This window comes from Lampris incognitus, chromosome 14, assembly GCF_029633865.1.
Source record: "Lampris incognitus isolate fLamInc1 chromosome 14, fLamInc1.hap2, whole genome shotgun sequence".
Taxonomy (NCBI): domain Eukaryota; kingdom Metazoa; phylum Chordata; class Actinopteri; order Lampriformes; family Lampridae; genus Lampris; species Lampris incognitus.
The window spans coordinates 26,529,319-26,551,606 of record NC_079224.1 but is presented as its reverse complement, the minus strand read 5'-3'; the positions used below and the strand labels follow the sequence as shown (position 1 = coordinate 26,551,606).

The following is a 22,288-nucleotide window of genomic DNA, read 5'->3' as shown; positions in this document are numbered from 1 at the left end:
TCCAGGATCTTGTACAGCTATTCTGTGGAAGTTAGAACACAACAGTGTTGTTGGTGAAGTTTTGCTTTTTACATGGTGGAGCACTGATACCACACACAGGGTGGTATCCACTTCCATAGAGAAAAGATTGAAATGGCTTTTTGTCAGCAGCCAAACTGGCTGAACTGTTACATGCTGAATTCACTCCAGTATGTTGGATGCCTGTAATATATGGCATGCAATTATATCACTATGGATAGCGTACCACTGTGACGCATACATGGGAAGTCACCAGAGACCGTTATTTAGCCTCACCCGCCCTTTCTTTCACGGAAAAAGGGATGAAAATAGCTTCTCTTGGGCTTGTGTGGGTTGCATGACTGACAAGGGGACTCCTGGGAAACCGTGTTTTGTGGGAACATGCAGGAAAGTTTTACTCCCAACCGCCTTCTGCACTACATTCCCTAGAGGTTTTTATGAAACCTGTTTCCATAGGGGTCATTACAGAGACATTGCACTGACTGACACAAAGTGAAATACTTCCACGAGATCTTAACTGTTTGAAAAGAGCAAAATCCACTTCTGCAAAGTGATAACAGCAAAATGATTTTCTAAAAGAAAAGCAGGTACCTTAAATCCTTGCTTGACAAAATAATAATCCTTTTACATAGTGAGTAGTGTTGAGAAAGCTGGATTAATGGCCACGAGCCTCACATTTGGAGAAGTGCATTAGTGATCCAAGGGTAAATGGTATGAATTCAGAAGAGTTTGTCATGCCAGGGAAAATAAATGAGAGGCTCACCCCATTTTAAACAAATACTAGCATACTTACTTCGGCACCTTATTGTCATTTCTCCACTGGCGATAGCTTAATGGTTGACTAATAGAAGATTTAAAAGCCAGAGGGCCGGCCAGCCAGCCAGATAAGATATATGGAATAGATATAGTTGTCTACAAATTGAGATGGTAAAGTTGATTCAAAATTGATGTAATTTCACAGTAATATTTAAGAATATGTGCAGTTTGGAAAATCATCTAATTCCTATCTTTCTATAGTGACATATTTCAAAGTTATTCAGGTTTACAGATGATCAGTTGTGCACACTTTTCACTCCCTCCATAAATATATGAACTGTTTTATGCCGGCACGGTGGTACAGTGATTAGCGCTGTCGCCTCACAGCAAGACGGTCCTGGGTTCGAACCCTAGGGTTGTCCGACATTGGGGGTCATCCCAGGTCATCCTCTGTGTGGAGTTTGCATGTGCTCCCCATGTCTACGTGGATTTCCTCCGGGTGCTCCGGTTTCCCCCACCATCAAAAAGACATGCATGTTAGGGTTAGTACTCCTGTCTGTGCCCCTGACCAAGGCATGGCAAGACAAACTGGAGTTGGTCCTCAGGTGCTGCATGGCAGCTGCCCACTGCTCCTAGCTACACAGCTAGGATGGGTTAAATGCAGAGCGTAATTTCCCCACGGGGATCAATAAAGTATCTCAAAATAAAATAAAAAACTAATAATGTTTGCAAGTTGTGTGTTTGATTTAAAATTAGGTTGATGACTGGGCCAAGCTTTCCCTCACAATAGAAAAAGCTGTGTCATCCAATGCAACCAATTGAAACCCCATTCTTCAGACTTTCCCTATCAAATGTCTGAGGCTAATCATGACTCCATAACCTAATCACCTGAACCCTGGCAGCATCAAAACCTGTGTCACTGGCATCAGTCCCTCTCAGAGTTTGCTAACCAAGTGGAATAATGCCGGAAGGGGATGCTCTTTCAGTTGAACTGTGACTAAACAAGGCTTAACAAAAACACTGGCTCTTCCTGCCAAAACAAGATATTGATGGTTGTTTTTTTTTAACAGTGAGAGGAAATAAGTTGGAATCAGTGAAACTCCTCTCCGACCTCATTCTCGCCAAACTTTAGTGATTTCTTAAGAAAGTGCTGTGCTGCAGATTTGCACTGGACAGCCTGCAAAGAGGAAACGGGCTTTGACCACATGTTTTTTTTTTTTTTTTTTAGCTACGAGAAACAAGCTAACACAGCATTGGCTGACAAATGTTCTGGAAAGTGACAGAGGTTGTGCTGTGTGGTCAGTTTTGACCCTGCGAACATGACGCTGCTTCTGCAGAAAAACCACACAACCAGAAAAATGCCTTTTTTTTTGCTTAAGAGATATGTACTTGATGATTTGCATGAGCTTCCTTAACTTTGGGCCCTTAAAAGCCATTTTGTAACTTCAAAAATAAGTGAGATTAACCATTCACTTGTACAATTCTGTGAAACATAAATAGTATATGCTGCTTTGAGAACTTATCAGTTTGAAGTTGTTTCTTATGGTGAACAATATCAGACATTTATTTTGCCTTTCAATCGCTTTTCTCCCACTGTGAGAGAAGGCAGTAAGACTCACAATTAATACACAGAGGCAACAGACTTGAGATTTCTCACCGTATAGTGCCCTACATTCATACACTGCATTAGCTGTAAATCTCAAAGTTTGGGATTTGTGTCAAGTCCCTTTATTCACATTTCCTGTGTTTGGAAGTTCACCAGGATGTTCCGCAAGATGTCTCCACTGGATAGCAAACTCCTTCAACAGTCCTGGGAGGATCTTTTGTTTTCCAGTCCCCCCCCCCTTTTTTTTCCAACAACATACGTAGTTCACTCACCCAAGCCCACCCCACCCCACCCCCTGAAAATGTGTTCCCCAGATGCACTACACTAACGTCTTCCTGGTGGTGTCAGAGACAGCCCAGGGACAAGCGTTTCTCTTCGAGCGGCAGGAACGTCTATAAATACTTTTAACTTGGAAGGGGAAGGAAGCCTTTCCTTGGCTTACCTCACCGCTTTCAATAACATGTCAATCTACCGCAAGGCCTCCCTGGAGTTGTTTTGCAAAGTGGCCATTTTGGTCGCATTGATTCTGATTCGCACTGGGTGGCAGTTTCATTCATTCAAATGGGGTTTAATGAGACTCAGGCATATATGCACGAGGAATAATTTGAATTCCTTACAAATGACTCAAAATGATGAAATGAGTCATCGCAGAGCAAAATATGATTACAGATTTATCATAATGGCTGTAAAATGAGCTCACTGACTCCTGCCGTGCCGAATTGCCATTGGGCAACATCACAGTGACAACGTTATGAGTAGTCACCTGAATATAGTATCGATAAAATATGAATGCCTTCAGATGAATAATAGAAGTGTTTGTAGTGGGAGAGGCATACATGCATGAATTAACTAAGCCATAATTTTCTACTCAAGTAAGATGAATGGGGAGCCGTAGGCGAATAGTGCTGCGTTGAGCAGGCTGCACACCATATTTAATCAAATAAAATAGAATATTTCCTTCACAAAAAAACACCAGTCATAATTCAAAATACCTCACCAAGTTGGTAGCAAGGAGTAACACAACGTTCCCAGGCCATAAATCAAAGTGGCAGTGGGACGGTCTGGTGTTGCTTTGGGGGGGTATTGCCAACACACACGCACACGCTCACACACACACATTTTCAAGTAAAGACAGCAGCAGCCTCAGGGTTAGGAAGTGAGCTTATGACTGGAAGGTTGTTGGTACAAATCCCCGAATGGCTAAGGGGAGAATCTGGGTGGGAAAAACGATAACGCCCCCTGCATTAACCATCGATGTGCCCTCTGGCGAAGTACTTAACTGATTCACACCAGTGAAGCTGATCAGTCATTAAACGCAGAAGATGCAGCAATTCTTTCAACTTTCCACTGATACATATACCATGCCAGAGCTCTGGAAAAACTTTGTCATAAGTCCAGTCCTTAAGAAGTCTTGCCCTGAGGAAAACAATGGCTTTAGGCTGGTGGCTTTAAGATCCGATGTCATGTAATCCTTAGAGAGGATCACGATTGACGAAATTTGCAGGGAGGTGGAACCATCCCTAGCTAGGTACCAATTTGCCTATCAAAAAAAATCATAGCACGTTGCCATCTTCACCATATTGTGCCTTGCTTTGAAGCGCTTAGAAAGCCCTGCTGCTTATATCAGATTGCTTTTTATTGATTTTAGCTCTGCGTTTAACACTATTCACTCATACATCTTGCTTAAAATGCTAGTCCAACTGAAGGTGAATCCCTTCTTGATCAGATGATATTATTCTTTTTAATCAAACAGGCAACAACAGTTTAACGTCAGCTTGGTTCTTTCTGATACTGAAGTAAGCAATATGGGGGCTCCCAAAGGATGCGTTACTTCACTGTTACTGTTTACTCTGTATACAAATGACTGCGTCATCTCCCAATCTATCCGATTTGTTGTTAGGTTTTCTGATGACACTGTCATTCTCAGTCTACTTGACAAAACCCTGACATTAACAACTATAAAGTCGAGGTTGACAGGTTTGTAGACTGGTGTGGTGACCATCACTTTCCACTTTAATGTCAGTAAAACAAAGGACATTGTGTTAAGATGCCAGGTCTATTGGAGATCATCGCCTTGTTGTCATGACTTCAGAGAGGTCACGTCCTACAAATATTTAGGGGTCCACAAAGACAGGGATCTTGGCTGGCACATTCATGTTGCAAAAGTATCAATTGGCACCTCCATTTTCTTCAGGAGACTCAGAGTTCATGGTGTCTGTAGGAATATTATAATCATCTTTTATAGAGCCATCCTCGAGTCCATCCTGCATTATGGCATTAGCAGCTGGTTTGGAAATCTAACGGTGAAGTTAAAATGTCAGATTTTCAGTCAAATCAAGATGGCAGGAAAAATTATGGGGACACCCACACTCACTACCCCTCAAGATGTTTTTTAAGCAGTCCATTATTCGGCACGCCTGTAGGATTCTATCGGATCCTTCTCATGTGTTGCATTCTGAGTAGGAGCTAAGGAATTCTGGAAGGAGGTATAGGGCCCCACTGTGCAAGCATAATCACTATAAACCTTAATTTGTCCCTCTATCAGTTAAACTCATGAATAGGCAACACGTGGAGGAGAGAGAAGGGGGCTGGGAGACAGTCAGACAACTGTAGAATGGACTACTGATTGTGTACTTGGGTGTAAATACAGAGAGAGCTGTATATTTTTAATTCAGGTCAGCATTTTAAAGTGTTTTTTGTTGTGACATCTCTGTCTTCTGCAGTAAGTCATCTGATCTAAGACAATTTCAACCTTGAATATATAGAAATTCAGCAGGGCAATGCTGATAGAAGCAAAACGCTCAGCAAATGTCGATCTAAAACACTGATTTTAAATGTAATAATCCTCCTCTAGAGTTCAGCGGTTAAAAGAATTCCCCAGACAGACAGTTGATCTCATAGAAAGCCTCTAACGCTGGGTTAACCTAGATGCTCTCTTCCTGTGTACCTGTTTCGATCGTCACAGGAAGGAAGCTAGGGTCTCTTCTCGCAGCCAGAGTCATTGTGAGTCTTCCTTTATGAGTTCCTATGCAGCACAATGGAGCAGCCCCAGACCCAGACCCCCCACCTTTATGTGTGGAAGGCTTATCTAAAAGAGGAGTTTTAACTTGTACTGTGTTAAATGAGAGCTCCTCAGTAGCCTACATAGTTAGAGTTCCTCTTTCTCAGGCCAATACAACTGTAAAAGTTCTTCACACCGTATCCTCAAAAAGGCACTCAGATGCCAAATGAAAAAAAAAAGCTGAATATGGCTGAATTATCTGTTTGATAGAATTTAATGGTGGCTGTTTTAAGTCTTATTCTTTTCTTGGTTTTAGTTGTTGGGTTTAACGGAGTACATTTTACAACATGTGGATCATTTTGTGTTTTCTGTTCTTGTTTGGTCAGTCGCCATTTGTACATTTTACCTTTTATTCTGCTATACAGCACTTGGTTACATTTGTTTTACAAAGTGCAACACAACTAAAACATCATTATTATTGTCACTGTTATTATTATCATTCTGAAGATGATCAATTCTATCACTATCCTCAATATTATTGTCATTATTACCTGGATCCATTCCTTGACGGTGTCATCGGAGGGGGTCCAGCCATTCTCCAAGTAGTTGAGGCGCGAGCGCTCCGGGGACCAGTTGGAATTGTACTGGGAGGAGGCGGTGATCTGCTTCAAGGTGATCTCCCCTGACTCCATCCCTAAGGGCTCCATGCATGTAAACTCTGTAAAAACACAGAAAACTTTGTTAGTAAGGTGTCAGAAGAAATGGCTGTTTGCTGCATTTCATGCAGTGCTAGCAAATGACAATGACTGCTGACTAAATGCAAGTTGACCAATGGCCATGTGTTGGTAAATTAAAAGTGGATGGTTCTATTGCTAAATAACACCAACACACACACACACGCACACACACAGAGAAACACAAACACTGGCATGTACATGTACACAATCATACTACAGTCAAGCAGACATGGGGACACCCATGTGACGAAATCTAACACGGGTATGTATGAAGAGCATCTTATCTATGGGCCATCTTATCCAAGGGCCAAGAGTCCATTTTGTAAGGATGAGGAGGAGGGGAGTGGAAGGAAGAAGGAGGAGACCATGGAGGAATGTGTGTAGCAGTGCTGTGTGGAGACAGAGGGTCTGCCTGACTTCCTCACACTAATCCTTTTAAAACACACAAACACTGTCACACTGTCGCAAAGAAGATACAAGATGGTTCACACACAATATGACTAAATTGGGATTAACTGATGTGTGCTCATAGCAACGTCCTGTTTGGATCGTTCGATTACTGCTCTTTCTGATGTTGTCAAGTGGAACTCAGCAGTCATTGACTTGTTCAGCCACTAGCAGAGAGGGTTAGCTTTACCCTGCTGATGATATAATTCTGCGATGGTAATGCAAATAATAATCTGTTGTCATACTTGTTATCTGTAAAGGTACCACCTCCCTTAGTTACAGCTGCTATTTCCACTACTTTCTAAATAAGCCCTGCCATTATTACTCATAGTAAATCTCACATTAACACGGTAAATATACTTAGTTGACTGTAGCTAGTCTACCTCTCAACAGACATCAGTGTTCTTATTTATATTTCTTTATTACTGAACTGAAGGTTTTCCACATAGTTTAATCCACATAATAGATTTATGAAGGACTGACTTGGCTTGAGTAAAGGAATGAAAAATGTTTCCCTCCAGGAACACAAGATTTACAATTACAATTTACAATTTCATTTAGCAGACGTTTTTATCTAAAGCAACGTACATCTGAGAGCTGATACAACACAAGGATCTAGGCCGGAGAGAACACGTAGGACGTAGGTGCCAACACGCAGTGCAGAGAGGCAATGCATAGAGAGTGCATAGAAGCAGATTTTTGTTTTTTTACAGTTTCCCCTGCAACACCTTTTAATTTTCCTGTGTTGTAGCCATGTCGTTTTGCTAATCTAACATTGTCCATCGCATGTTGCATCAAAGCTTCTCTCTGTCGCTCTTGGTAAGGGCAGCAGAGGAGATTGTCAAGCACTGATCGCTGGTTTGCTGTCAATCATTATTTTTGCAAATGGTCCATTTCATGGTCACCAACTTGCTCGATTACCACAGCAGCAACAACGCCAGCCGTAACTAAAAACCTTCACCCTCCATCAAGTCACACCTTTTTCAACAGTTTATTTTCCCTCCTCACCTCTACTCTCCCATCATAAAGCTTTTCTTCTTTACTTTTCTCATTTCCATTCATGAGGCAAACCTCCCCTTCTCCCTCACAGCTGGTGCGGTGAGACACTTAAAACCCATCTCTGTGCAAAACAAAAGACCTTAGCTGATACCCCGTCAATAGCTTGGCCGATCAAAGAGCTGGCTAGGGGGACCATTTCTGACAGCCCAGAGAGAGACGGAGAGCTATAAATCCACCGCAGGAGGTCTCTGCTATCTGAGAGTTTGATTTATCTGCAACCCTGACCCTTCAAACCCAGCAAGTCCCATGAGTTAGAAAGGACTGAAGCACTCACACAGAAAATATTTGTTTTTGAAGGCAACACAGCAGGGAGTGTCTCCTCAATGCCACTTGTAGACGCCACCATAACACATACTAACAATTTTTATTCCTTCATACTCTTGATCGCTCATTCTTTCCGTCACACTCTATCTTTCCATCTATCTCACTGTCTCAGTGCTGTCTTTTTTGTCTCATGATCATGCTCTTTCCATTTCACGCCTTTACATGCTTGTTTTCACCAGCTCTCATCTCTCTCACCCTCCCATGCACCAACTCACTCTTTTTTCTCTACCTTAATTTCTCGTCTCAATTCCCTCACCATTCCCCTTGCTGTTTATTTTTTACCCTCCCCTTGTTCGCGTTCCTTCTTTCTCCATCTCGCTCTCATTCTATCCCTGGTTTTCTTTTCAGCACTACTGTTAGCCATTTTGGTGTAAGGCAACAGGGACGGATTTATATAATGTTATTTATATTTCACACACACACACACACACACACACACACACACACACACACACACACACACACACACACACACACACACACAAAATTCTTCTAGAGGTCACTTCAAACTCTAAAAAAAAAAATTAGCTTAAGGTGAAAATTGATAAAAATAACTCCAAGAGAACTGAGGCAAAGTGACTTCAACCATACTGATTAATCTGTCTATTATAGAATAAAGTGTTCTAGAATCCTACAACTGATCAAAAGTTGTTAATGCCTACATCAGAGTCCCACTGACCACCATGTTCATTTGACAAGTTTCTAAACGATTTTTTTTAATCAGTATTGAGAAATGCTTATCTTTAGTCTTTATTTTTGACCCTTCCAATGTCAAATACACCCTAGTTCATCCTAGGGCTTCAAAAGCCAATTTATGACACAGCATTTAAAAAAAAAATCTCAATCCCCTACTTGATGTGTCAACCAATGATGTTATCGATGATAGCCCTAGCTGTCTTTGCTTCTATTTTCATTGGATTTTGGGAACCTTGAGGTGGTGGAAAAAAAGGGAAGGTGACGATTCAAAGCTGCTATTTGTCTGTAACAAATTTGTATGCAATGGGTTATTTAAAGATTGATCTGGACGCTTCTTGTGACTAAACCAATCAACAATGTTCAGCCCTGTTCGCCCCACCCAGTGGGTCCGGGGCTTTGTATTTGGTACAAGCACCTCCCTGAGGTCAAAGTAAATGTGAATTCCCAGACCTAAGTTATTCTTCCGGCGATGGCAACACTTTTTGAAATCAGGGGCACAATTTGCTGGTACATCACAGGGGGGTGGCAGTAGAAAAGGGGCTATTGATTGTAAAGCGTTCCACGACTGCACTGAGATTTAAAGCTAAACAAATGAAATTTGACCTGACATGCACTGAATTTTGATGCATGAAATGTGCTGTATTAATAAAGTTTGATTGATTGCTTGACTAATTGATTGATATGAAATCCAGATGCTCACCCTCGTCTGTGTGCTCCAGGGGAAGGCTTCGCTCGCGGACCGTGTACCGAGCAGAGAAACCCTCTTTAGCTATAGCATTGTCGGTGGTGATGGTCATAGACAAGATGCCAGTGTAGGAGATCACACGGCCTGGGGAGGTCAGGCCACAGTACCTGCCAATGTGAGGGCCCACTAGGGAAAGGAGAGGGAGACAGAGAGAGAGCGAGAGAGAATTTTTAAAATTTTTTTACAACAGCTCTTTATTTAACAAGAAAAAACTTTAACAATGAACAGTGACATCATCAGCCATAGTCACTCCTTTACATTAACATGCACAAAAAGTTTCAACTTCCATCACTGAACCAAGATCAATTCAGGGAGAGCGAGTGGGAGAGAGAGAGTGGGAGAGAGGAAGAAAGAGTGGGAGAGGGAGAGAGAGAGAGAGAGAGAGAGTGAGAGCAAACAAGAATGTTAGCCTATTCATCCATCAGCTGCAGCAGGCCCTTGTTATTTTCTTTGGCAGGTTAGTAGCAGAATCCGTTGTGTTGTCCAACTATGTGTAGACATTCAGATCAATCACAATAAGTATAACACAGCAACTGAATAAAATAACAATAATCAAAAATGTTGGGAAAGGCATCTTGCATCTTCTATTCAGTGTGCACATAGGCTTTGGAATTACAATGTATAAAAATGTAGTCACATCATCAAAACAATCTACAATACAAATATAAGACAATACTTTTTATTTTCAGATAAATCTATCTCATGTTTGTGTACATATATGGGTTAAAAATGTTCACTTTAAATTAAAGGCCAATGTATTAAGTTGTTTTTAGACAGTTTGTGTGATCTAGTCAGAATGTCAGCCATTAGATGAATCAAACAAAGTGCACATTTCCTGTCATCTCTCACACCTAACACAAGAGATGTCACATTGGGACGGAAATAGAGGTGAGGTGGTATGACGCATAACACAATCGCTTCACCAACATATGACTTTCACACTTGCTATATAAATATATCACTCTATTTATTATATCGTACCTCTGGTGGAAAGAATAATACATTTTCGAGAGACTGTTGCTTTCCTTGATATTCAGTAAAATGTATGTATATGTTTGGTGATCTTGTAACTTCTTTTTCAACCCCGTGGATTGCTTAAAACTTTTCATTCGTGCTCTGAGGTCAGATCTGAAAGATGTAATGGGACTTCTGTGACCCATTTATGAAAAAGTTAGTCAGTGAATAAATGTATTAAATATATTCCAGATACTTAAAAAGGAAGGAAATTATTTCCTCTGTGAAGGGATATTATCTCACTTCATTGGCAGACTGTTTTGTTGGGCAGGTGTTTCTTGGAACAGAATCAAACATAAAGTCTCTGTTCTCTTAATGATCTGAGTCCCAGACTCCTCTCCCCTGCCCACACCCTGAAAGGCATTTTACCATTTGCTAATGTGAAAAACAACAACAGGCTTTTGGTTTTTTCCATTTGGCGAATAGGAAGAACACACTACACAACTTGACAAGATTTCGAAAAACATGTAACACACAACGACTGCCAGTCATTGGCCTTTTCTGTCCTAAAGTGTGTCATATTTAATGAGTGGAAAATCGCTGGGGATGACAGATTCCAAGACTCCTCAAGACAATGAATCCAAGCCTCGTAATGTGCAGCGAGAAATACTGCGAGGTCGCATATTTCAGATCGCCAAACGTGCAGTCGTAAACCTGAATAGAAAAGCAACACTGTGCCAAAGCGCAAAACAAAAACTGTGAACAAGCAAGTACATGGTGCCGTTGTTGCAGCTTGCGTCGTTGTTTGAGTCAAACAAAAAAGAAAGGCACCTGTTTACACTTGTATAGTGTTTTTATTTTCGACCACCATTGCTTTTCATTGTGTGATGTTTTTCGTGAGAGCAAAGGACTTCTGACTTTAACCAAGATTTCGCTTCCGGCGGCGAGCTGTTACAAGAGCCCACCCCTGAGACTGGCAACAAAATCTCAAGTGTTTTAGAGGTTGTCCATCCATCCATTATCCAAACCACTTATCCTGCTCCCAGGGCCACGGAGATGCTGGAGCCTATCCCAGCAGTCATTGGGCGGCAGGCGGGGAGACACCCTGGACAGGTCGCCAGGCCATCACAAGGGTGAATCCCTGTCTTTATGACCAAACTAACCATTATTACCATGGCTGAGAAAAAGTTAACAGTGCATGCAAGGCAGTGAGTCACCTCATGCAGATGTCGGTGGATAATTTTACCCTTACTTTGACCAGTTAGCTTTTAGCGAGTGCTTGCTAACAGAGCTTGGTTAGCTCATCAGCTAGTTTAACAGGGAAGGTCTATGTTCCCTCAACCCTATTTCACTGAACTTACCTAAACTTAACTTAACCTACCTTAAGCTGACTTAACTTCAACCTCTACCTCACCCAAACCATGATCCAACGCTTACTTTTACCTAACCTTAACCGATAGCTAACCTATTGGATAGTTAACCCACAGGCCTGGGGGGACCAGTGGTGGGAAATTCAGGCTGAAATCAGTGGCACACAGGAAGCGATATCAACATGTAATGGTTAGTACAGCTATGTTGCTGAAGACAGGAAGAAAAACAAAGCAAAGGCAACAATGTCAGACAAAGCTCCAACAAAATCAGTTGTGTCTGACGATTCAGGAACAATTTATTGTCGTTTCATCTATGTACTTGCGCACACACAAGAAACGAAATTTCTTTTCTCCCAGCCCACAGCAGTGCAACACAAAAGATAAAAACACATATCCAAAATTTCCCAAAAATGCCACCACCAAAAACATACAAAAACAGAGAGAACAAAGGAAAAAACACAAACAGTTAACACAGTCCATTCAGTGCAACACAGTCCAAAAAATTTCACTGTCCAGAGAACGAACGCTGGCCAGGATGACTCAGAACTACCAGTCTGCATGGGCTAGCAGTTAGCTTTAGTCTGCCCCGCTTCTGTGTCCTGTCAGACCGCCCTCGGTGTTTCCTCTTTGGCAGCAGCTCCGGTCAGGGCCATGGTCCTTGGGCCCACCGGATGCAGCAGACCAGGCTCCATCAGCTGATCCAACACTAATTCTCCCAGCCAGACACCTTCGACACACCTCCCCCGCACTCCACACGACGACACAAATGCAGACAAAAACACTCCACAGTCGATGCTAGGCGAGGCCGCCGCCAGACCGCCCTCGGTGTTACTGGAACTACCGGTCTGCATGGGCTGGCAGTTAGCTTAGCCTGCCCCGCGTCTGCGTTCTGTCAGACCGCCTCGGTGTTTCCTCTTCAGGCGCAGCTCCGGGCAGGGCTGTGGTCCCTGGGCCCACAGGATGCAGCAGACTAAGCTCTCTCAGCTGACCCAACGCCAGCTCTCCCAGGCATTAAACGAAATCGACGATCACAGATATGAATCCTCGCAAACTTCACACGATGACACAAACTTAGACATAGACATGGACAAAGTCACTGCATAGTACTGGGTGAGGCCGCTGCAAACATGAGTTCGCGCTGCCATCTTCCAACTGGAACCAAAATTAAAATTGATTCCTCAACTGTAAAGAGGAAAATAATTAGATCAGGGGAAGGTCAGCAGGCCAAAAGAGGAATAAATGGTTTAGTAAGATGATGCTAACCATCTGTGGAGCATTTGTAAAATTGAAAGAAGTAAAGGAACGACAGGGCATCCACTATTGTCATGTCCCATTTGACTGTCCATCAGTTTGCCTAATGGTGACGTCACTAATGCGACTGGGCAGATGCTCAAGACAGTCTTGGGAAATGAAGGAAATGGGCCACAGTGGCCACTGTTAAGCAAATGTTACATAAACTCGCTTTAAGTCTCCTGTCTCTGATGTGAATATTACACCTAGTCAAATCCCTTGTTTGCTAAACTTTCTTGACCAACAAAATTTGAAAAGCAACTTAAAGTAATCAGATTAAATAACCTTGATTATGCCAATCATTGAGACTAGATTGTACATTATAATCATAAATAATTATAAGTAATCAGTAATCTAAGACAATCATGTTTTGAGTGAGCGCTCCACAATCCCATAGAGGTAGAATTAAAAAGCTCGGCTGTCAGGCCATCTGCTCTGATGCCTTGACACTCATCATCTTTCTATTGAAGTGTAATTAGGATTATGTGATGTTATGCTACATTATGTTATGCTGTTATGTTTTCATATATGATCTTTTCTTATGTTATCACACAAATGCACTTTAAATGTGGCGAAACAGAGGGGAGCAATATGGCGTACGGTGACCCGGACACAGGTGTGGCTTCTAATTTGTTTGACGCCAGAGGAATCATATTAAGTCCAGCATACATGTCTATCATAACACACACATGAGCACACACAGTTACACACATTGGTACATACAGGCACTCTTTGGGGAACAATTTCATGCATGCAAGAACACACACCTGCACAAAACCAAGTGAACACAGACATATACGTACACACACACACACACACACACACACACACACACACACACACACGCGAGCCCACACTTTCATCATCGGTGGTCACTCAAAACAAGTATGACTTGTCCTCTCCATTCCGTTGTCTACTTGTGGGATGGAGGATGCCTCTGCATGACTTTGTTTAACGTGGGGAGACTGGTGCACAGACAGCCACCACACGGTCCTTGACAGATCTTGGTCAAGATCCAGTGGCATGGAGTCCAAGACGACTGGGGGCCCATTTCTGCTGCAGCCTTCATCCGCGTTCTCAGACGTTGTGATGCTTCCCTAAAGTCGGCCATCATATTCCGCCTGTTCCACCGTTGAGATCTTGGTCGGATTGCTCTTTGTCAGGGACCCCGGGACCCCCCCCCCCCCTTGACCATACCACCATGGTTGACCCTACAAGAAGCATAGCTCCAGACGGCATTGCTCTCAGGATCTCAGGACCACGCAAGCTTCTGCACCACGACAAGGTGACAATCCATGGAGAAGAAAGCACACACTTTAAACACAGTTTCGAGTACATTCATACAGAGCATACAAACACATTCACTAAAACATGAATAGACACATTTAAGAACACACACACACACACACACACACACACACACACACACACACACACACACACACACACACACACACACACACACACACACACACAAGGCTTGACATGCTAAGTATGCTGGAAAGGCTTTGGAGTGTGTGTGTGTGTGTGTGTGTGTGTGTGTGTGTGTGTGTGTGTGTGTGTGTGTGTGTGTGTCATTGTTTAGTCCAGTAGTTCTATTTACCATTGCCAGTCTTTGTATGTCTTATATTCCCATGCTAATCTCCCCTCAAGGGGCAGAGGGAGACATTTGTGGCCAGGCAAATGGCCAGCGTGGGTATATTGGCAGTCAGAGCGCCTGGCCAATAAATGCTCTTCTCGCCATTATCTGTAGGCTGTACGCCTAATTAGACAACAATGGATGCTGTGAGCTATGGTCCAAGGAAAGGGAGGATTGTACAGAAAGCAGTAAAGGAAGTTGTGCATGGTTGCCTGTTTGCACCAGGCATTAACACATCTCTTGTATCCACATTGGGTCTGGATTAATATTTAGCCTGATCACATTTACACGTTTTCAAAATACATTTCCTGCATGGATATGCATCTCTGACAACCAGAGGTGGGTTGTCAGAAGGAAGGGCAAGTGACAGGATTAGTAATGGATCTGTCCCATATTCCCCTATACCTCCCCGCCCCAACTCTCTCACTCTCTCTCTCTCTCTCTTTCACTCTCTTTTCTACTCTTTGGTGTCCACAGAGAGCCATTGCTTATATAAAATCATTGGAATGTGAAAACGTCAAATAGATGTGTTATCTACTCCTCTGAACTTATCAAACGTTTCTCCTTTACTCTACCACACAACTCTGAATATTTCTCTTTGCTTCCAAAACCTTGATCCACAAAGTAGTTGAGTGTAGCTCTAACATTCAATTCTAAGCCATAAAGACTGTGACATTTTTTCTTCTCTTTGCATCCATCTCCTCTCTTCCACTCCCACCAAGCATTATTTCCAAATTATACAGTTAGATCAGGCGGCACGGTGGCGCAGTGGTTAGCGCAGTTGCCTCACAGCAAGAAAGTCCTGGATTCGAGCCCCGGTTAGTCCAACCTTAGGGGTCATCCCCGGTCGTCCTCTGTATGGAGTTTGCATGTTCTCCCCGTGTCTGCGTGGGCTTCCTCCCACAGTCCAAAGACATGTAGGTCAGGTGAATCAGCCATACTAAAAAATTGCCCATGGTATGAATGTGTGTGTGTGTGTGTGTGTGTGTGTGTGTGTGTGTGTGTGTGTGTGTGTGTGTGTGTGTGTGTGTGTGTGTGTGTGTGTGTGTGTGTGTGTGTGTGTGTGTCTTGATGTTGGCTCTGTGTGATGGCCTGGTGATCTCCCCGCCTGTCGCCCAATGACTGCTGGGATAGGCTCCAGCATCTCCGCGACCCTGAGAGCAGGATAAGTGGTTCGGATAATGGATGGATGGACAGTTAGATCATTTTGGCCCCAAGTTGCTTTTGGATCACCAAAACCTTCAACAGCTTAGTCTTGTCTCATAACTGGGCATTTATTTTGTCATTTTAACCTTAACAGGTGCCACATCTGGGCTCAGGAATTCAACTCCGAATCAGGCCCATTGCTGCATGTCCCCCCCCCCTCAACCCTGTTTCCTGTCCCTCTTCATTGTCCTGTTTTGTTTCAAGCAAAACTTTTGATAAAAAAGAGAAAACTTTTCAACCTCGAACTACATCCTTTCTTCCATTCCTCTTTTTCTGCATCCCCACCTCCACCCCTCAAACTGCCATCACCAAACCCCACTCTCTGTCTCTCACCTGCAGGGAAGCCGTCCCAGATCTCCAGCCAGTCGTATCGGCAGACCGCCCCCGCAGGCGGAGTGGTGTCGGGCTCCATGTCGAAGCTGTCAAACTCCACCATGATCTCTGACATCTTGGGGGCGAAGATCATGAAAGTGCACTCAAGGTTGTTGGGGTACTTCTCTGGGAAGCCTGGCGTCTTGATCACACCGCTGGGAGCTGTGAAGTTTCTGGAACATTCTGGACCTGCATGTAGAAAACATCAACCAGTTTGTCAACTGTCAAGCCTTTTTTAATGTCTGAAAGGAGACTGATATATTGTGACTTGTTGTTTAGCGGACAAGGAGTCATACCACATGCCAGAAAGGCTACATCGTCCCTCAGATTTTTGCTACCTTTTAAAAGATAGTCATGGAATAGTTCTGTCTGTCTGTCTGTCTGTTTATTTGTTCATTCACTTGTTTGTTGGTTTTGACCCAAAAGCTGGATGGATAATATAGCTTTTGGGAGGGGAACCTTTTAAAACTACTGTGTATGCTGCAAGGCTCAGACAACGGGCTCAGACAAACTCTGAAATGGCCAGTTTCACAAAATCAGCCATTGTTTCCGGTTACAAAAACCTGGTCATTCCTAGCTAATTAAGACTGTTCCTTCCAAATCCCAGATGATGCCCCGATTGGTCCCTTCCTTTCTTGGAGCCAAGTGCCCATCTGTGTTTTCACTAGTAGTAGACTGGGGTTTTAAATGACTGTTCCAGACATTTAAGACACTTTGAGGCTGTTTATAGGGACTGTTAATGGCCAAGTTACAAAAACAGAGACACACACACACACACACACACACACACACACACACACACACACACACACACACACACACACACACACACACACACACACACACACACACACACACACACAGAGTCATGTATGCACATGAATAGACGCATATTGATAGAAACAGACTCACACAGATACACGCACACAAACACAATCTGTGCCTACCCCACATAACCAGTCAACAGAGTGACCTTCATCATATGTCTACAGTACAGCTGTGTCTTAATCACAGCCATTATCTTCTGGAGTGTTCTGTTTGTGTCCACTGTACTTGCCCTGACCATCATTCTGTCAACATTCCTATCTCAGACTGATTCCATAAACCTCCTCTCATACCTCAACACTATCCTAAAGTGCCCTCGGCATCCATCTCTGAGACACCGCCACTTAACACTGCTGTGGCTTCACCTCATGGTGGTGTCCGTGGGAACTAGTAGATGATCTTTTTACATGAAATTTTTTTTTCGTTTCTATCAATTTGTTGTTGTATCTATAAATTGTCACAAGTCCTGGGGACAAAAGTGGTGTGTGGAGTGTGCATTGTGTGGGTTCAGGCCCGATCGCACACTTGTAACAATGCTCAACTGCCCTTTCTCTGTCTTGTCCTTCCTGGCGCTTCCCAGACTGGGAGCGGCACAGTGCCAGCAACAGAGCAGCCTCTCCTGTCGCTTACACACCTGCCACAACACACACCATACATATTCACCTCACATGCACATCTGTGGCCTGTTTGAGGAAACTGAGGTAGAGTGAAAGCCCACACCTACACAGAAAGGTCCTGAGTAAGGCTCATTACTTCTTAAATTTTCTTAATTTTCCCTCCAATATCCTTACTTATAAAGCCAAAATGACTAAAATATTAAAAACTTGTGAAGAGAAGACCTCTTCGGCCCCGCACCTCAGTATTATAAATGAATACCGAGGGCATGGAAATATGAGTATTTGTCACATCTATTCTGAGATTCTCAGTCTTGGCTGCTTTTTAATGTTGTCAGTCAAGGCACTGAAGTTGATTGAACTGCAGCGCTCATTCAAAGTCAGCTAAATAAACCGTAGAATGAAAAATGTAAAATAGGCCAAGGCGACATTACGGGCACAGGCAAGAGTTTGAGAGAAATTGGAGCTGGTTTTGATTGATTTATTTCTGGGAATTTCCACTTGGCATGAAATGAAATGTCAGCATGTGAAGAAAAGCCAAGCTTTAATTTAAATGCAAAACAGCAGCAAAGCAATCATATGTTTGCGTCTAACTTAATTATAATTAGATCTTCAACTCAATTACAATTAATCTCACAAGCAAATTGAACGGAGTTAAACTAAAATGTCACATAGTCCTCACAACAGGAAAAATATTCCATTTTATAATTTGTTTGGAAAATCAGTATCTCTATAAGGTGAATACCCAGCTTGTAAAACTGCTCTCACTTCCAAAGGACTTCTTAGTTTTGATCTTGTGCAAGAAGTCATTTTATCAGGTAGGTGTCTCGTGTTGGAGAGCTCATTAAATGATACAAACTGTTAGGAAATCTGTTTACCAGTCATCATGAGTCAGCATCTCACTTGCAAAACAAGCTTTATTAAAGTGATCGAGGGAGACAGTGCTTTATCCTGAGTCTGAAGCAGTTTGGCTACACAACTTTATATAGTGAATAGGCAACCATGTGATAGCACATTGCATTATGGGTAGTGGTCGCCATTATTTGGGACACACCTCTTTGTTTACATTCATTTTGCTTACAGCAACCATGTGCACACAGCGACAAACACAAATCAACAGAGAGAAAAAAAACCCAAATTACAGGAAATTATTGAGCTCGATCCATATGAACACAAAGAGTGGTTGGGTGAGCTCAACGAGCTACCGCAAGTAACATTTGCAGACGTGTTTTTCTACCTTGTTGGTGGTGTGAGCATTTAAACATTCGAGCAGTCAGAAATTATAAATCTCTTGAGGCCCAACTTCAGTTTACATACGTATGGATGGATGGGTGCTGGACCTGCAGATTTTCAGAGTCAACAACTAGAAAACCGTTGTTCGCACTAAGGTAGGTAATCACCCCTCACCACACACACACCTGTGTCACTACTCTAAACTCAACAACACAACTTCTTGTTCCAAGGCCAACACTGCATCACATTTAGTCATTACAGTTTGTTTTTCACTTAGGCCAAATTTTGCTGAAGTTGTTTATTTTCACTAAGGGTGCTTTCCAGCAAAAACACTGTTGTTGCTGTTGGTTCTACACCTTTTTGGACGAGTTTCTGTAGTGGTGATAAGCTGTAAATGTGAAGGCTCTTTTAATTGCCCCCCCCATCATTCATTTCATAATTAAATGTTAATTATGTCCTAAGTTTTACACTCTCAACACCTTAGTGACCCTCCGATCAAGCCATGGGTGATCCTCAGTTCCAGCGGCCAAGGGGAGTGTGTACACTGCACATGCATTGCTGACATATAGCAGAGTCTTGCACACATGCTGGGGCTCTCCTGTTTAAAACTGAAGTAGCAGTGTGGATACGGGGGACCAAGATGGTCACTGACGTTCCAGCCTACTGGATAACGCTCACTAGTGTGGACAAGGTCCAAGCAGAGGTGGGCTACAAGATAGACTTCTCTGGTGCAGCTAAGAAGAAGGCACTCGACAAGTGCATCAGTGGAGAGAGAAGAATGTCAGGGATACGGACATGTGTTGGCCGCAGTGTGGCCCCAAGACCCACACTTTCGGACCTGTCACCCCTACTTCAGATTTTGCACACTCACAAGCTGTATGTCTTTCTGGAATGAAGGACCACTACCATCATTATGCAGACCCTGTTAAGCCACGTGTAATGCCTAGAGCACCTTCGTGACCCAGGAAAGGATGGATGCGAACTGTCTGCCCTGCACCAGCGCTGTGAGGGCCTCACGCACATTGTAGCAGTAACAGAGAAACAGGAAGCTCTGGTCGAAACGCAGATGAGACAGCAACATTGATCCCCTGCCTGGTACACATCAACAGCAGGAAGAATAACAGCTTCCAATATCCATACTGTTGTGTCCACCAGTGTTGCCAGACCAGCTATGTCAACTGTGTGCTACCCAAAAAAAAAAAAAGAAGCAGCAACCACAGCTGCCATCAAATGGGGGTTAGACAACAAAGAAGAAGCAAGGCAGACCTATGTCCCACTGACAGCATCCCAGCATGGGAACCTGAAAGTGGAGCAATGTGGGTTTATAATAAATCCATCATTTCCAGAAGTTGGAGCATCACCTGATGGGCTCATTCACTGCACATGTTGTGGAAAAGGCTGTGTGGATGTCAAATGCATATTTAAGTACCGCAACAACTCCATCCTGCAGGCCTGTGTAGATGACAGCAACTTTCGTCTCCAGCTAACTTCACAACCAAACTTCAAGCGAACACTCAAGTACTACAGCCAAGCTCAAACACAGATCTTTGTGACTGGGTCAGAGTTTTGTGACTTTGTAGTGTGGACACAGAAAGACTGTTGTGATTCGGATCACACCGGATGTGAACTTTTGGACAATACTTCTGAAAAAGGCGCAGGAGTTTTTCCTCAAGGCTTCTTCTCTACCTGAGCTTGTGGCTTGTTGCTACACCCGAGCAGCCTCCACAATGCCGCATGCTAAGCCTTTAACCAAGTTACATCCATCTCGCACAAGAAGGCCAAGAAAATGGGCTCCAGAGAACATACACAAACTGTGGTGCCTTTGCAGGGGGCCTGAAGACCAGGACGACATGTGGCTTGTGACAACGAAAAATGTGCACTCCAGTGGTTCCACCGCGGGTGTGTGGGACTGGGCACCTTCAGCTAGTGAGCCATGGTTCTGTGCCACATGCACACAGATGAACTGAAACAGTGGAGCACAAGTGTGTTTTTGTATTTATATCCCCCTTATTTATTGCTGAATACACACTTTTTTGTTCATAGTTTGTGTCTTTAATTTGTATCTTTACATTTTTTTATACTTGCCTTTTTATTTTAATTGACATGTTGCACTTACGCAGAAGACACAGTCGCTATTTGGACTTTTCAGTGCAATAGCTTTTATGTTCAGTTTTTATCTTTATATATATATATATTTGCCTTTGTATTTTACTTGAGCTGCTGCACGCACACTTAAGCAGTTGCTATCTGGACTTACCAGTTGCTATCTGGACTTTTCAAAGCAGTAGTTTTTATGTCGTTTTACTCTTTATATTTTTATATTTGCCTTTTTTTAAAAAAATCTCACTTGTACTTGAAATGTTAGTACTTGAAGGTTACACTGCCACTTCTTTTACCTGTTGTATTTGCACTGTATTGGTACTGTGAACTTTACACATATTTTCTTCAGCATTGCAATAATTATTATTATGTTACATAAATACAGAGATTAAGAGCTGGAGTAATTTTGCATAATTTATTATGGTAATATGTGGTATGCAACATATGAATAATGCTGTTAATGCAGTCATCACATGGGGGGTTATGTAAAAAGTATACATTTTAACTAGATTTGTGTGTGTATATCGGCCCTGTGATGGACTGGCAGTCTGTCCAGGGTGTCTCCCTGCCTGCCGCCCAATGACTGCTGGGATAGGCCCCAGCATCCCCGCAACCCTGAGAGCAGGATAAGCGGTTTGGATAATGGATGGATGGTTTCGTAACAACACTAGGGCACATATTAGTCAAGGCACAGCACACAGACACAATCTTGTCATGGAAAATCATGTCTTCGCCTTCACATGGGAGCACCATGCTCACTGGTATGGTCTCACTTAGTATGGTGTACGTGGTGCATACACATCCAATCACCCTCTCAACATGGACCCTGAGGTGAGCTATCGGTGTCTCCTCCACATCTTTTGCATCCAGCTGGCAGCATCCTCTTGTGAATGCAGGGATGTTCACTTCTGCACACATGTGTCCAACACTGTCCCTGATGTCAAATCCATGATCCGCCAACACCAAGTCTCCAGGCAATAGTTTATGAAGAAGACCACTGTTCTCAGTCACATGCTTGTCACTGGGATGACCTCCCCACCGTTTGGAAATATAAGAGATAGTAGCTCCCTGTGGTGTAAGGCCAGTGAGCTACTTTATGGTGTGCTTGGGGTGTTTAGTAGGAAAATGTCTGTGCTCTAGCTTTCAGGTCTGATACTCTCAATGTTAATTTCAATGCAGTCCATAATAACCGCAACACAATTGCCAAAATCAGAATCAGAATCAGATTTATTGGCCATGTAAGTTTACACACATGGAATTTGACTCCAGTTTCGTGGCTCTCGGTGTACTTAACAT

At 43.0% G+C, this 22,288-nt stretch overlaps 1 protein-coding gene across 2 annotated transcripts in view; it reads right to left on the bottom strand.

Annotated features, from left to right (window-relative positions):
• LOC130124555 (neuropilin-1a-like) overlaps positions 1–22,288 on the bottom strand; it is a 94,814-nt gene that overhangs the window by 41,655 nt on the left and 30,871 nt on the right. For both annotated transcript variants that reach the window (XM_056293957.1, XM_056293958.1), the window contains exons 4-6: positions 16,182–16,409; positions 9,345–9,515; positions 5,933–6,099 (exon numbers count right to left, since the gene is read on the bottom strand). In XM_056293957.1, coding sequence (XP_056149932.1) covers positions 5,933–6,099; positions 9,345–9,515; positions 16,182–16,409 — 566 coding nt within the window. The remainder of the gene's footprint in view (positions 1–5,932; positions 6,100–9,344; positions 9,516–16,181; positions 16,410–22,288) is intronic.